We start from the raw sequence: 14,828 nt of genomic DNA, 5'->3' as shown, positions 1-14,828 counted from the left end.
ATAGACTTATACAGATAGACTGCGCGTTCCGCGAGAGGACTTGAAGACAATGGGTGCATCCAGAACCATGAATGCTCACTGTGAGCTCTTGCATCTGATTGGTGTATATTCTTAAATCTAAAAGAATATACCAATCAAATGTAAAAGCTCATTGAGCGCTCAGTGAGCATTCGTGGTTCTGGATGCATCCATTATTAAAGTGAGAGAAGCGATAGCTAAGCACAGACTTCTATATAATACACTAGACTGCTAACTGTGTCCCTTTAACTGTTGCCAAAAAGTATGTACGACTTGCGCAGAATACGGACTAAAGGATGCGCAGTAAACAGTTTTATATACTTCTGTAGGCGCGCTACCGTTTCGGTATGTTTTTCTGTGAGTATTTATTTACAATTTATATAAAAATTTAATAACAAAATTTTATAATTTCACATACCATATATATTTTTTTCATGATCACGCACACACACGAGTATTTTATTACTTACCGTAATTTTACCAATATTATTTTTCGTGATAAGTATTTTTTTCTTTATTATAACTGATATTAAAAACTTGTATCACATTCGGGCTTATTGCAACGGCAATTACATATACGTGTGTCACTTCGAAAGGTTAGAATCACGTCCGTATTTTGCACATCTTTTTTTTGGTCACGCAGGGGAAATCCTCATGGATACCCCGCCCCTTGGGGAGGGCGGGGGTTATGTCGGCCTTCTACCGACTAAAACCCCTGCGGGATGCCTACCGCTCGAACCATGGTGGGGGGAGTCAGGGGAACTACGCCTGCATTCCTTCCCTGACACTCCGGCTATTTTGCACATCTGCTTCGCGCATTACATGTACGGTTGCGGACATAAAGGTTGTCATTTTTTTTTTAATGACTTTCGGGACGCATCCCGACTCGAGAAAGATGAGAGCTGTTGCTCTGCCTGCGGAGCACGCCTACGCACTAACTACTCACAACGAAAGGCGAGAAATGAAATATACGTGGTATGACATAAGTATGTCAACAATCATTGTGTTCAGCGGAGAAAACCGCTCAACAGTCTTTATAGTATCTCGTCGGTGGATGTACGAAGTGCGAAGATAGAGAAACTAAAAAATTCAAATTTCCCGCCAGAATCCGGGATACCTTGTTGATCCTTGTTCATTATCTCTTAATGCAAAATGCGAAAATGGAGTTACATCGATGATACTCATTAAATTATACAAAATAATAATATCCTCGATTTTTCCTTCCAGAGAATATTTTTTTTTTAAAAGGCTTAAAATAAGAATTGTTTAGCTTACCACTGCAAATAAATACTACAAAATGTCAAGGTTATCGAACTCATTTTTATAATATGTCTAACGTATTTATTTGTTCATGTAGTGTAATAGTCGCTATACGTTTAAATACAGGTGATCTATTGCAAGAGAAACGAATATACCAAAAAAACTTAATAAATGTACACGCTATTTAAGAGTGTGGATCTCTTTTAAATAGATATTCGATTACATCGTCCAACAAGAGAAGAAGGGAGTGGTAGCGTTAATATATATTAATTTCGTGACGTAAATACATTCGACGAGTTGGACAAAAGTGCCTTTCACAAAGCCGACGAGTTTCCCTGCGAACGCAGAGCGGTTGGCGACAGGCGGCAGGGTGAAGTTAAAGTACATAAACAAATAATAAGGAATCGGTGGGAATGGGAAAAAAGGGCGGGCAGGGGAGCAGGAGGTGGAGAACGGGAATATGAAGGACAATCTCTATACAAAAATAATAGGCGTGAGGCAAGAAACTCAAACGCTCGAACACGCATCGAGAATAACGCTATGGTACAAAGTCGACGAGATAATACTTTTCTTTAACGAGATTAGACTGATTATGATCTTTTCTCACTTCTTTCAACTCTCTCTCTCTCTCTCTCTCTCTCTCTCTCTCTCTCCTCTTGTTCTTTATTTCTCATTCTTTCCGTCCTCTCTCTTTCTCTCTCTCTCTCTCTCTCTCTCTCTTTTTCTCTCATTCACAGCATACACACGCACACACGCTCTTTTTCTCTTTCCCCTTCTTTCGCTCTCTTGTCTCTCCCACTCTTTCTCTCTCTCCCTTTCGCTACTGATTCGCACCCGCTTTCTCACTCAGTCTTTCACGCATGCATTGTACGACAATGGCTACAATAATAATTGTTATCGTAATGTAATAAAACGTAAACACACTAACTCGCGAACGAGACTTCTCGGGGAGGCGGCTCTAATTGTCATGCATCACGCGCTCGCTCGTTCGCGCGTATAGAATTATTTGACGGGCGGTTCGTGCACGTGCACGCGCGCGCGCTACTTAGGAGTCTCGGTGTAAGATTCTCCTCGCTGCGGAGTGAACGGAGTGAGAAGATCGTCCTTTTCGAACTCTTTCGGGCTCTTTCGCGCGTCGTTCTTCTCGCTCGACCGCGAATAAGCGCGTTTATTTTCTCCCGCCCTCACTGGGTACGGCCGACGTAAAAGTAAAAAAAAAAAGATATCTTACATAAAAAGAAAATCTCTCGGTATTCTTTCGCTCTCTATCTCTTTCTCTCACTCTCTTTCTCTCTTTACAATGCGAAATTCATCATCTTTGGTAGACACTACTAAATAAATATCGTCGCTTATAGAATAAGGGTTGTCGTGTCGAATCGAAATGGTAGTCGCGACGATTCTCTCGCGCCTCGTGAGAGGGAAAACAAGTGGCAAAAGCAGGGAGGGGATGATCCAAAGACGCGCGAGGGACGTCGACGACTTCGGGAGTTCATTCCTCGGGACGGTGCGCATTTCTCGTCGGCTATTCTCGCTCGATGAAATCTCGTGTGTCGCTCGCGGAAGAGACAGGCGGCTTCTAACGAACGTACGCCTGTCCTGCAACTCGTACGATGCTCGATCATCTGAGAAAATCGTGCCGGCTATTTCGTGCGACTTGCCTGTGATCCCACGTCGATGAGCAACGAGGCAAGGAGAAAAGTCGCGTCGCGAGAGAGAGAGAGAGAGAGAGAGACGCGCTAAGCGGAACAAACTAGAAAAATAGACGAGTCTTTGCGAGTTCCTGCGAAGTGCGGTCGAACCTGGCGCACGAAGATGTTCCTGTACGTGCGTGAACCGTAGTTCTCGCGTGCGAACGATAATCTCGTAATCTCGTCGAATTTCTCCAGGACATCGCGCTCGCTGCTGCGATTGAACGACGACGATCCTTTCGCGAACAAACGAGGAAGGAAGGAACACGACACGGGAGTATCGTTTCCTTCCCGCGAAGTTGAAGTCGTCAGAATTATGCTGGTTTCGAGTCTTCCGAGATATCGCATCGGTGGCATGCGTGACTTTCGCGCGACACAAATAAACCTGGACGTTTCACGACCGCGTGGAATCCGTATTCCAAGTGCAAGAACAAGATACTCGATATCCAACGACAAGGCAACAGTAGCAAAGTGGAAGAGCCGAACTGATGAAGTTTTCGAGAAATCGCGCGACAAAGAACTACGTTTTAAAAGAACAATAAAGCATATTCGCCTTATCATCTGATATCATAACATTGTAGAACACGACTGGTTAAACTCGCAAGTAGTCTCAGCTCGCAAATAAGAGCGAAATACCTCTCACCCTTCGTATTTTTATCAAAGATGAATTTTGTCCAAAGATAACTTTGTTGCGGGATTATTCCCGTTTCAGTCTTTAACTCCGGGAAAAATAAAAAAAATTCTTTCTCTTTTTATCAAGCAAAGTCTGGAGTCTATTTATTAGTCGAGTTAAACGCGACGGAAGTGAATCTTTTTGTACCGCGCACTTTCTCCGATCTCGACGCGCGTCCGTTCAGCTGTACGTCCTATTAGCCACTTTCGTTTCGTTCGTGCCGAACGAAGCGAAGTCGCAGAGTCGAGAGACTCTCGCGAACGGTCACACGCTCCTCCCCGGACTGATCCGTCGTTGACGCGAGCTGATCGGTCGTCGTTCACGCGGCGGCGGTTTTCTCAAGCGGGCCTCGGGCGAGTCGCGGCGACAAATAACCTATCCTAAACGCTGTCACATGAACTCGACGAAAATTGCCTACTTACTCCGCCTGTCTCTCTGCCTATTCACTAAAGTAGCCTCTGTTTTTCCCCTTTTTCGCGCACGCTATTCTCTTCCGCTCTCGCTCTCTCTTTCGCTCTACTCTGTCGCTCGCAATCCCATCTCTCTCTCGCGGCTTCCTTCTTACCCGCGAGAACCACTCCGCCTCCTCGAATCTTTGGCCAGGGTGTCATGAAGCAACCCGGAAGAGCCCTGACCGACCGAAACAACTTGGCTATTCCTTCGACTTCCATCGCGTCGTCCAAGAGAAAACGGAATTATCCCGACCTCGCCTCCCAACCCTCCCGGACAGTTTCACGACACCCACTCTGGCGACACCGCCGGCGTTAATCTCGTCCCGGACGATCGAGCGCCGAGTGTGAAACTGCCTACCGATAGGCAGCGAGCGTTGAAACGAAACGCGACTCGTACGACGCACGCAGCGAATCGCGACCGAGGAAGACCCCGTCGATCCCTCACACGTTTCTCCGGACGAGCCTCTCCTCTCCCGTACGACGAGAAGACGCCATTCCCCGCGTCATCGTCCCTCTCGATCTCACAGAGATTCGTTAAACCGCCCGTCGTCGGCGTCCTCGTATCCTGCGGCGAGTCGACTGTATTCATTCGATTGCGACGGGAGCGTGCGATCACTCGGGGAAGATCCCGTCGTCGATGATGAGGCATCTACGATCGCGCTACGCGAGGAGGACAAGCGCGTGCAAGCTCGCTCGCGTGTCCCGTCCGTCGATCTTCCGCCGCTCTTCCGGCCTCGGCGACTCCTGGCGACGACACGCTTAACACGACGAGCTCTTGAGTTCGCCGATGTCGGCGATGTTCTGCAGCAACGGCGCGGCCTCACCGGCCGCCTGCGACTTGGCATTGAAGCGTTGCTTGCTCAGCGCCGACAGCAGGCTCGCATTCGTCGACATCAGACGCGAATTCGCTGCGCCCAGGGCGGCTATTTGCTGCTCCTGCGCGTCGATCACGCGCTGCTTGTACGACAACGCCGCCGACATCTTCTGCTGCTCGCGACGCAGCTCCTCCTCCACGGAGATTAACCTGCGGGCAAAAGCGGACGAGCGTTACGCGTGCGGGCAGAAAACAAGAGAACAATAGGAGAGAGAGAGAGAGAGAGAGAGAGAGAGAGAGAGAGAGAGAGAAAGAGAGAGAGAGAGAGAAAAGGAAGCGCTTCACAGAAAGCTACGGCGTCTCGCCGAAGGTGCTCCTCGGAGCGAACTTCGTTCTCCGGGAACTTCTGTTTGAGGATCACTCCTCGCGACGCTCGGAGAATGAAGGACGCCGAGGAGCCCAGCGTACGTGGAATCGAGCTTCGCGCGTGAACGTCTCTCGGGCCTCCGGTTTCTTTTAGTTCAAACGTGGAGAATCCAGGTCCGTTCTCCTCAGGGACTGAAGCGCCCGCGAGTGATTTAACTCGGCTTCGACGGACCTTGGAATTCCACTTTCCTCACACGGAGACCAAGGAACGAGAGACGCTACGACGAAGTCAAGAAGGAGCCAAGCGCACCACGATGCATGATTAATCAGTGAGACAACATCGACAGATCCAAAATCAAGCTGCAAGAAGCGACAGTGTGTCTAGTGCACAACTTCGGCTGTAGTTGGGAGAGACGGGACGTGAAGGCGGAGGCGTCCGGGGACCATGTGGTGTCTGCATCATAGTTTCCTCAAGTTGCGCGTGAAGAGGTTGGGGTAGGGGAGGCAAGGAGAGAAGAAAGAAATGTCCATTTGTCAAAAGCAGGCGAGCGATGAGGCGACTCGCGCGGACGCGACGAACATTTCTCCCTTGAGAGATGACGTGATTTCACCAAGTTCGGGAGTCACAGAACATCCACGTGCAGCACGAACGTGTTTGGGAAGTGTGTTGTGACGTGTTGTCGGTGTTCGATGAGCGACAATCGATTCGGTGGAGAGTTGACGGGGTCGCTGATGTGACGTGACGTGACGTGACGTGACGACGATGTCGGTGAACCGTCGGTGAACGCGCGAACGCTCCGGACGCTCTTTGAGGTGTGACGCGCGCTTGCTTTCCCGCCTCACTTCGGATACACTCGCGGAGAGACACAACGACCGCGCGGCAGAGTGTTTTCTCGGTTAGAGACAGATAGAGAGAGAGAGAGAGAGAGAGAGAAAGAAAGAGAGAAAGAGAGAGACAGCAAGATAAATATATATATATAGATATATATATACATATAGATATATATATATAACGATGAGAGAGAAGCTAAAAACGATGTGAGAATGTAAAAATTATAAGAAAGCTTAGAAATATGATTGACTCTTACACCAAGGTCCAGATCAAGCCAGAGTATACCAAATGCAGCGGATAGAATGCACAGGAACACACAATCAGTTAAACATACATCATTTCGATAAAGTAGCCGTTCATATACGGGTGAGTGTGTTTCCCCATTAGTCCCGTTAGACATAGAAAAAGTGGTACACACGCGATTAGAAAACACGCAACATTTCATCCCGGACAGACGCGCGAAATAAAGAGCGGGTAGCCCGCGCCAGGTAGCGGGACTCTACTACCGCGTATCTCTTCTCTACCGATCGTTCTCGAGGCCAATGTCTGAACAAAGTCGCGCCGCGCCGCGCCGTCCGATCGAGTGACGTGATCGGCGACGCGAGATCGACGCGACGATCTACAAGAGAAATCCCGCGCACTCCGTAAAACCGTCATGTCACTTTGGAAGTGCGCGATTAGCTGTGAATCTGAGAGCTGCCAATTCGTATCCGTCGGTCCTAGAAGAGAGAGAGAGAGAGAGAGAGAGAGAGAGAGAGAGAGAGAGAAAGAGAGAGAGAGAGAGAGAAAGACTTCTAGATTTTCGTTTCTTTTTCCTCTTACGGAGCTTGCGAATGAATCTCGAGACGACGAGAGCCGAGAAAATGAGGACATGGAAGATCGAGTGGCTGAACATGACGAGAGACGTCGAAGTGAAAAAAAAAGAGAAAAAAAGAAACGCAGATAAGAGAGTGATAATAATGATCACGGTGGTATAGAGGGTTTACACTCAGGCAAAGAGATCCGGTGGGTTTTAGCGGCTATAAGTAGTCAAGTTACGTGGGGATTCTCAAGTACCTGGAAATGATGCTCTTCATGTTGGTGTCCGGCGCGAGGTCTATATCGGCATCCTCGGTGGCGCCTAATCGCGCGCGCAATCGCAGCCGATCTACGCTATTCTGCAGCCTCTCCACTTCATACATGTCCACTTCGTACTGGAAACGAAGAGACACGCGTCGTGTTAGTTACAACGAGCCAACGTACGTCCCAAATGATACGACACGTCCCAGATTCATCCAAAGCTCCAAGTTCAGGATGTACCGGGCGCAATTTTAGCGCACCCTGGAGGACGTGTCGTGTTACCTGAGACACGTCGAGGGAAGAGTAACATGGTAAGTATTCGTTAAAAGAGAGAAAGAGAGAGAGAGAGAGAGAGAGAGAGAGACAGACAGACGGCAGGTCGCGGAAATCAAGTCTCGCAAGTTAACAAGTCACAGTAGACGCAGAGCGAAGTAAAAAAGATTGTAAAAAAAGATCTGTTATTCACACAAGTCAGTCTCGCGCGTCCGGGTATCCCTGAACCGAGTTCGCGATGATTCTGCCTTCGTCCCGACGATCTCACCTGATCGATGCTCCGGTGACTGCGAGACTTGCTCCTCCTGGTGGTGCAGTTCTCCTCCTCGCTGGTGTCGGACAGGTCCCTCGTGGAGTCCAAGGAGAGCCTCCTCCTCAGCTTCGTGCAACAGACATCTTGCGTGTGCTCCGAGTTGTTCCGGTGCGCCTGATTGCCTTGCCGCCACTGGTTCTGGCTGTTCCTCTGGAGGTTCCGCACGTTGTTCTTCGGCGGCGGCGATGGGCTCAGGTCGACGCCCCTCACACTCTCGACGCCACCGCCGCCGCTGCCTTCTCTGTCTTCAGAGCTGCTACTGTCCCTCCTGCCCGTCCTCGCGTGATTCGACTCCATGTGGTAGACGGGATTGGCGAACGCCAGCGGCGCCGCGCTCAGGATATGCGGGTTCGCGTTGTTGCTGCTGAGGTCCACCGGGCTGGAGCTCTGGCTGTACGCGGCGAAGCTCTGATAGCCGGACGACGCCACGTTGCTCAGCTGCGAGATGGATATCTGCGAGCCCTTCTGCGACTTGGACTCCGACACTTCGTCGTCCGCGTATCTCAGCAGGTCGGACAGCTCGTCGAGGTTGCCGTTGGCGGGCGCGTTGTTCGCCTTGGAGGTGTTGTTGTAATTGTTGTTGGGCTGATGATTGATCGACAGGGTGAGATTCGTGGGCGGATTGACGACCACGTTGGCGTTCACCGTGGTCTTCGAGACGTTGTTGTAGTTGCGCTGCTGCGTCTGATTGGCGTTCTCCTCCTTGTGGCAATGGTTCCGGCTGGCCGACCTCGAGACGTTGTAATTGTGATTGTAATTGTCCTCCCGGTCGTGGATGTCGAGGCTCTGCAAGCGCGCCATGTTGTGTCGATGCTGCTGCTGTTGCTGTTGCTGCTGCTGCTGCTGCGAGACGACGCTGCCGTTGCTCGGCTGGTTGCTCTGCGGCGACGTGATGTTGTAGTTGGAGTCCTTGAGATTGCTGTGACTCTCGGAACGCGTCGGGCTCGTCGGGTGCGCCTGGCAGTGATTGACGTTCGCCAAGCTCGCGCTGGCCGTCAGTCTGTAACCCGGCCCGGAGCGGTTCTGCCCGAGAGGTCTGTGCTGCCGCGTGATCGGCGTTGGGGAACGCGATACGAACGCGGGTGGCTCGAACGGATAGTCGTCCGAGGTGATTTGCAGCTGCAGCTTGCCGTTCGTCGGCATGTAAGCATTTCGCGGCAAAGTCGCCGCTCTGGTGACGTTCGGGCTGCGGGAACTGTTGTGGCTCAACGTGCTCGTCTGCAGCACCTCGTTGCTGTCCCTGATCGTGCCGTTCAGCGTGCTGTGGTTGCTCAGGGTCGACGTCGCCGAGATGGAGAGATTCGTGTTGCTGTTGGCGATCGTCGGGTCGTTGTAGCGGAAGATGTTGTTCTGCAGGTTCGGGTAACGATGCGCTGCGGGCACCGGGCTCGGACCCGGCTGGTCCAGCGCCAGCGAGATCCTGTCGAGGATCTCGGGCAGTCGCGACGGCGGCATCGACGGCGAGCTCGGCGCGATCGCGGTCATGCTTTCACGTAGAAGCGCGTGCAGCAGGGACAACTGCTTGCCCAGATCTATGTAGCCGTCGAACTCGAGGGAGTTATTGGCCGGTGAGTCCTTTGGCAGTGGGCTCTGTGTCGGGCAGAAAGAGACGTTTCGCTTCAGTTGGTAATTCTGTGTGATCGCGGAGAAAGGTTCGACAAGCGCACACAGAGCGACCGTACACGAGCGATCTCTTTCTCCTTAAGCGTAGGCGCTCGTAATTGCAGTGAGAAATACGAGATGTTAATGAGATGTTAATTCTTACGCTAATTAGTTGCAAGAAGTTCTTCATAGACGGAGCTTCGCGCTCGAGCAGGTCGTTCATGAACTCCATGAAGTTCTCCTTGCCTTGGAACCTCGTGAAGTTCGCGAGCGTCTGGAGAGTCTTCGCCACCAGCGTCAGATTTCTCGCCGCTTTCTCGTTCGGATATTCTGAAACGACAGGTATTTGTTTTCCTTCGTAAGAAACGAGCGAAGTTGATTCTACGCGGCGACTTTTGCGCAATGGTCGAAGAAAATATGCGTTAACGGTGAATGACGTGTCTTAGCGACGATCAGAGTATGATAATCGCGTGAGTCTTTGACTCACCATGCGTGATGTTGAAGAGAGACGGGCTGAGAATGGCGGGGCAGAGGAATCGCAGGAAGATCGACGCGGAGATGAGATTATCCGCGATGTCCTCGCGGCCCATATCGGCCAGGCGCTCGCGGAAGATGCGGAAGCACTCGCGCAGTTCCAGCGGGAAGTGAGCGTGGCTCGACAATATCCTGCTCCATGCCAGCTCGACCGCGTTGCGCAGGTTTTGCTGTTGCTTGTGCAACGCGGCGACGGAAGCGACCTTGAGCGGGTCCACTTCGCAATCGCCGCCTTCGACGGCGCCTCTCACAACGGCTCCTAGTGTCTCCTGCAGGTATCTGTCTCCGGTCAATTTCAAGTAGGCTTCCATCGCTTTCGTGGCCAGCGAGTTGCCTCGAAACGTGAGTCTTTCGTCATCTGGAATTGTCCGAGTTGAAGAAAGAATTAAATTGTAAGCGCAAATGGCATTTCCTGTCCGATCTACAATACCGAATGATGTGAAGGAAATTAAATTGAATGAGAACCGAATTGAAGGGGATTAGGCATATTAGGAGTGAAACAATGAAGATTAAATGTCTTCGAATGTACGGAATTCCTTGCAACCGCGCGCGGCTGTTTCTTTCCCAGTCGCATTCATCGCATGTATATCAGGGAGCGCCTCCGACCGGCGGCAGTCTTCGAATTAGAAATTAATCGAATCGTCCGATTGCAAGCAATAACGACCCATTGTTCCCGGCTGGAACGCGCCAACGTATTTATACATGACAAGCGGTCGCGCGGGTAATAGAGGACCGACCTATCCGATGAATGTCCATCATGACGAGGTCGGCGAGGAATTGCGGCGCCTTCTTCTCCCGCTGCATCACCGCCACCAAGGCGGTCGCGATGTCCTCCTTCGCCTTCACGCCGATAACGGGCTCCAATTTCTCACAGAGCGACGCGTAATCGGTCTTCAAGTATTCCAGAAACTCCTGGTACACCTGAACCGGCAGTATGTCAACCGACTGGAAGCGACACTTCACTCTTAGCGCGGGAGGTTCCTTGAGGGGTCCCTTGTCACCCACCACGGGATACCATTTCTCCGTCAAGTAACGTGACGTCACGTTGTGCACTGGTATGCTGACGGAACCTGCGACGGGACAAGGCGTGACAGGTGGATCATGTTACATTAGACGCGCGTACACGTCAGATTACGCGCCTCCCGGTCGACTCGAAATTCGCACTTTGATCACGGACCGGCAAATACCGCGCTTCGATCGCTTGGATGAGCGACCTAGGAAGAGCTGCTTACCAATTAAAACATTCTTGTCCCTCTTCTTCTTCCTGTCCGCTTCCCTGTACAGATTAACCTGGATCGTGTTGACGGAGGGCAAGTGGTGGAAGTCAAAGTGCTCGCCCCAGAAGCACAAATCAGCCTTCAACTTGGCAGTCGTCCGAGCGTATAAGGTGCTGTCGAGGCAGACCTCGCAAAAGTATCGCTTCTTCGCGGGCACGCCCTTCGCCTCCAGCAGCCAGATCTGCAGGGAATTGTCCGTTCGGCGTGTCTGCTCCGCGTCCGGCTGGACGGACTTCCGCAGGCTGCGCGGCAAATGAGAGAAAAACAAAATAGAACTTGCGTCGCATCGCCAACGCGAAAGGTCGCCATCGCGCGCACGAAAAATCTGACGCGTCACAAATAGAGACGTTTCGGAGACTCACGAATAAAAATCAAGGTTTGCCGAATGCCTTCGAGTTGAATTCCAGCGGGAAAAGAATTCGACTGACTTTTCGCTCACGTATCTCTTATTTGCATGTAATTAGCGCACGCGCCCGAAGAGGCCGTATCCCGAGGGGCTAATAAACTGAACTAAACTACTCTACTCTACTCTACTCTACTCCATGTTCTTTCTCTCGGAGGAGGAATCAGTGTCGGCCGTCCTCGGCCGTCGACGAAAACAAATTGCCCGGCGACTGACCTGAGCTCAACTCTTCGAAGCATGCTGGGATCCCACAATCCCATCTTTTCTTTCTTCATTTTTAATTATTTAAGCTATCTTTTTGATATTTTCGTCCGAATTTTTTCACTTCTAAGATATGTCAAGTATTGATATACGTGCTGAAAATGTAAAATGTCAATTTTTTTTTAATTTAAGCATTCTGTAAATATAAACAAATTGCATAAAATTATATATTTTTCAGTAAAAATTCATTTAACGGTGATCTATGAAAACGGTCGCAACGAAACTTGTTCATTTTATGTTTTTGAGGTCGCCGATTACGGATCCGGGGTCAGAATTTCGAAATCCAAAATGGCGGATCCAATGTGGTGGAGGAAACTGTTCAAAATCCTTCGATTTCGACAGAAATAGATACATGGAGGTATTTTGGGTCGCTGATCATGGAATTTGTTATCAGGTTTCCGAAATTAAAATCCATAATATCATATCAAAGTTAGCCGTTTGAAGTCGCCATATTGGATCCGCTATTTTGAATTTTTTAATTTCGACTCTGTATTTGTCATTTATGATCGAGAAAACATATACAGGGTGCTAAATTTCAAACGTAACAGGTACAAAATTTCGAAAACTATGAAAGATATTAAAAGAAGCTAAAACACGTGTTCCATGATCTCGAAGGGGAAAGAGAATGACATTATCAGTTTTTTATTTGAAGGGCATTTTCAAGGTAAGTTGAAGGTCAACTTAATTTTTTTAAATAGAAAGCCCAATTTTTTATTATATTTTCTTTTTCTACCAATTAATTTTAACAACTTTTGTCTGAAACATATTTTTATTTGTTTAATATTTTTTGGAATATTTAAGGAAAACTTGGTAACTTTTTCAACATTTAACTTACGATATCTCGCTAACTATTCGTTGAAAGAAAAAGTAATATTAGACTTTTTTACTTTATTTACTATTAAGAATATATTACTATAATAGCGCCCTAACTTTTGTTAACTTATCGACCTTCGGAAATTTCAAAATCATTAAATTAACAAAAATTAGGACACTATTATAGTAATATATTCTTGATAGTGAATAAAGTAGAAAAGTTTAATACTATTTTTTCTTTCGACAGATAGTTAGCGAGATATCGTAAGTTAAATGTTGAAAAAGTTACCAAGTTTTCTTTAAATATTTCAAAAAATATTAGGCAAATAAAAAAATGTTTCAGACAAAAGTTGTTAAAATTAATTGGTAGAAAAAGAAGGTATAATGAAAAATTGGGCTTTCTATTTTAGAAAATTAAGTTGACCTTCAACTGACCCTGAAAATGACCCTCCAAAACTATATAATATAAAACTATATAAATATATATAATATATAATATATAATATAAAACATATAATATAATATATAATTTATAATATAAAACTATATAAAATAAAAAACTGATAATGCTATTCTCTTTCCCCTTCGAAATCATGGAACACGTGTTTTAGCTTTTTTAATATCTTTCATAGTTTTCGAGATTTTGTACCTGTTACGTTTGAAATTTAGCACCCTGTATATACCGAGTTTGATATATATCCATAATATCATATCGAAGTTTGCCATTTGAAGTCGCCATATTGAATCCGCCAGTTTGAATTTTAAAATTTTGACTCCAGATTCGTAATCAGCGACCCAGGAAACCCCTATTTACATAATCAGTTTCTTTTTTATTGCATAGAAAAATTCGTGCTTCAAAGGGTTAAGCAGGCTGACGATGAATAAAAGCGAACGGAGCGACGTCCGTCCCGTCCCACCGACCTGTGCAACCACTGGTCCCGTTCGTGAGCGGTTCTGCAGCTGAAATACTTGGGCCCGCCGGTGCTTGGCGTGACCTGGAAGCAGTGCGGCCTGCCGAGGAGACTGGGATGTAGCGGCGTCACCGCCGCGAGGTCCATCGAGGTCACCGCCTGGCCGCAAAGAAGAGACTCGTGCGAGCGGCAACCCCGTAGCCCTGCGCCCCGTTGCTTCTGTCTCTCGAGCTTCGTTACGCTCTTCGTCCTCTTCAGGGGGTTCGAGCGGAACGACCTCTTCGAGAAGAAGTTCTGAAACGAGAAAGCGTGAGCCTCCGTTGTGGAGAGTGCCGCGCGCGGGGTCTGACGCGAGCAGAAAATTGTACACAGAGCGAGTCGCAGGAAAGGGGACCGACGACTTCAAGGACACGGTGAAGGACATTCATGTTGGGCGCTGAGGTGAAGCACAAGAACGAGCACTTGCTCGAGTGACGCCGCGAGTCGCGAGAATTGCGAGTACTTCGATCGGCGACGGCGGCGCTTCGCGATATTTACCCTCCCGGTGAAGTAGTTGAAGATCATGCTGACAACCTTCTCGTCTTCGTTCTCCTCCATAGGTTTCACGCACATCTTCCGGCTCGCGCTCCCGGTCGCAAACTTGACCAAGAGATTCCGCGGGAAAAACACTCAACGATGGCGCCTCTTATATCGCGCAACGGCGATGTTTCCGAGTCGCCATTCTTGGGACACCTTCACGTTCACTTTCTTCATCCTCGTTGCATCTTCAAGTCGACCCGTCGTCCTCAACGCTCGGCGCTTTTCGACGGCCGGCCACGCTCTCGATTCGTCTATATTTGCCACAGCGTGTCACTTCATGACGTGCAATTATGCGGAGCTACATTGTCGCGGTTACGCCGCCGGTCTTCATGGTATGCCGCTCGAGTTCCTGTCCACTTTCGTCGCTCGTCGCTCGTTGCAGCAACTCTGGTTTTCGCGACAGAGACGCATCTCGTACCGACGACTGACTGCTCGTCAATCAGGTGATCAACACGTAAACATCGTCAGGATCGTCCCGCTGAATCGATGTCTGATCGACCGCTCTTGCAAGCGTTCGCCCAGGTGTCCCAGCGATTAAACACCAACGGACCTGCGGAGTGTCGTCGATGCCACCGGGAGGCTCCCTGTCGCTTCCAGAAAATCCTGCGAACTCCGCTCCTTGCGTCCTTCGGACGTCGCCGAGAAATGCGCGTTCTTCCTGATCATCGCGTAGTAAAACGTGTTCGTTACACCCAACGCA

At 49.0% G+C, this 14,828-nt stretch overlaps 1 protein-coding gene across 8 annotated transcripts in view; it reads right to left on the bottom strand.

Annotated features, from left to right (window-relative positions):
* Nucleotides 1-1,342: 1,342 nt before the first annotated feature.
* raskol (Ras GTPase-activating protein raskol) overlaps nucleotides 1,343-14,828 on the bottom strand; it is a 264,298-nt gene continuing 250,812 nt past the window's right edge. For 7 of the 8 annotated variants that reach the window (XM_025300970.1, XM_025300971.1, XM_025300972.1 and 4 more), the window contains 8 exons: nucleotides 13,560-13,843; nucleotides 11,117-11,403; nucleotides 10,622-10,954; nucleotides 9,838-10,242; nucleotides 9,514-9,680; nucleotides 7,704-9,338; nucleotides 7,160-7,296; nucleotides 1,343-5,115 (listed from right to left, as the gene is read on the bottom strand). In XM_025300970.1, coding sequence (XP_025156755.1) covers nucleotides 4,851-5,115; nucleotides 7,160-7,296; nucleotides 7,704-9,338; nucleotides 9,514-9,680; nucleotides 9,838-10,242; nucleotides 10,622-10,954; nucleotides 11,117-11,403; nucleotides 13,560-13,843 — 3,513 coding nt within the window. In that variant the 3' untranslated portion in view covers nucleotides 1,343-4,850. The remainder of the gene's footprint in view (nucleotides 5,116-7,159; nucleotides 7,297-7,703; nucleotides 9,339-9,513; nucleotides 9,681-9,837; nucleotides 10,243-10,621; nucleotides 10,955-11,116; nucleotides 11,404-13,559; nucleotides 13,844-14,828) is intronic. The other variant, XM_025300969.1, reaches the window with a different exon arrangement.

The sequence above is a fragment of the Harpegnathos saltator genome, unplaced genomic scaffold (assembly GCF_003227715.2).
Source record: "Harpegnathos saltator strain DR-91 unplaced genomic scaffold, Hsal_v8.6 scaffold393, whole genome shotgun sequence".
In the NCBI taxonomy this organism is placed as follows: Eukaryota; Metazoa; Arthropoda; class Insecta; order Hymenoptera; family Formicidae; genus Harpegnathos; species Harpegnathos saltator.
Note: the sequence above shows the minus strand (reverse complement) of the source record. Positions and strands in the feature narration are given on the sequence as shown.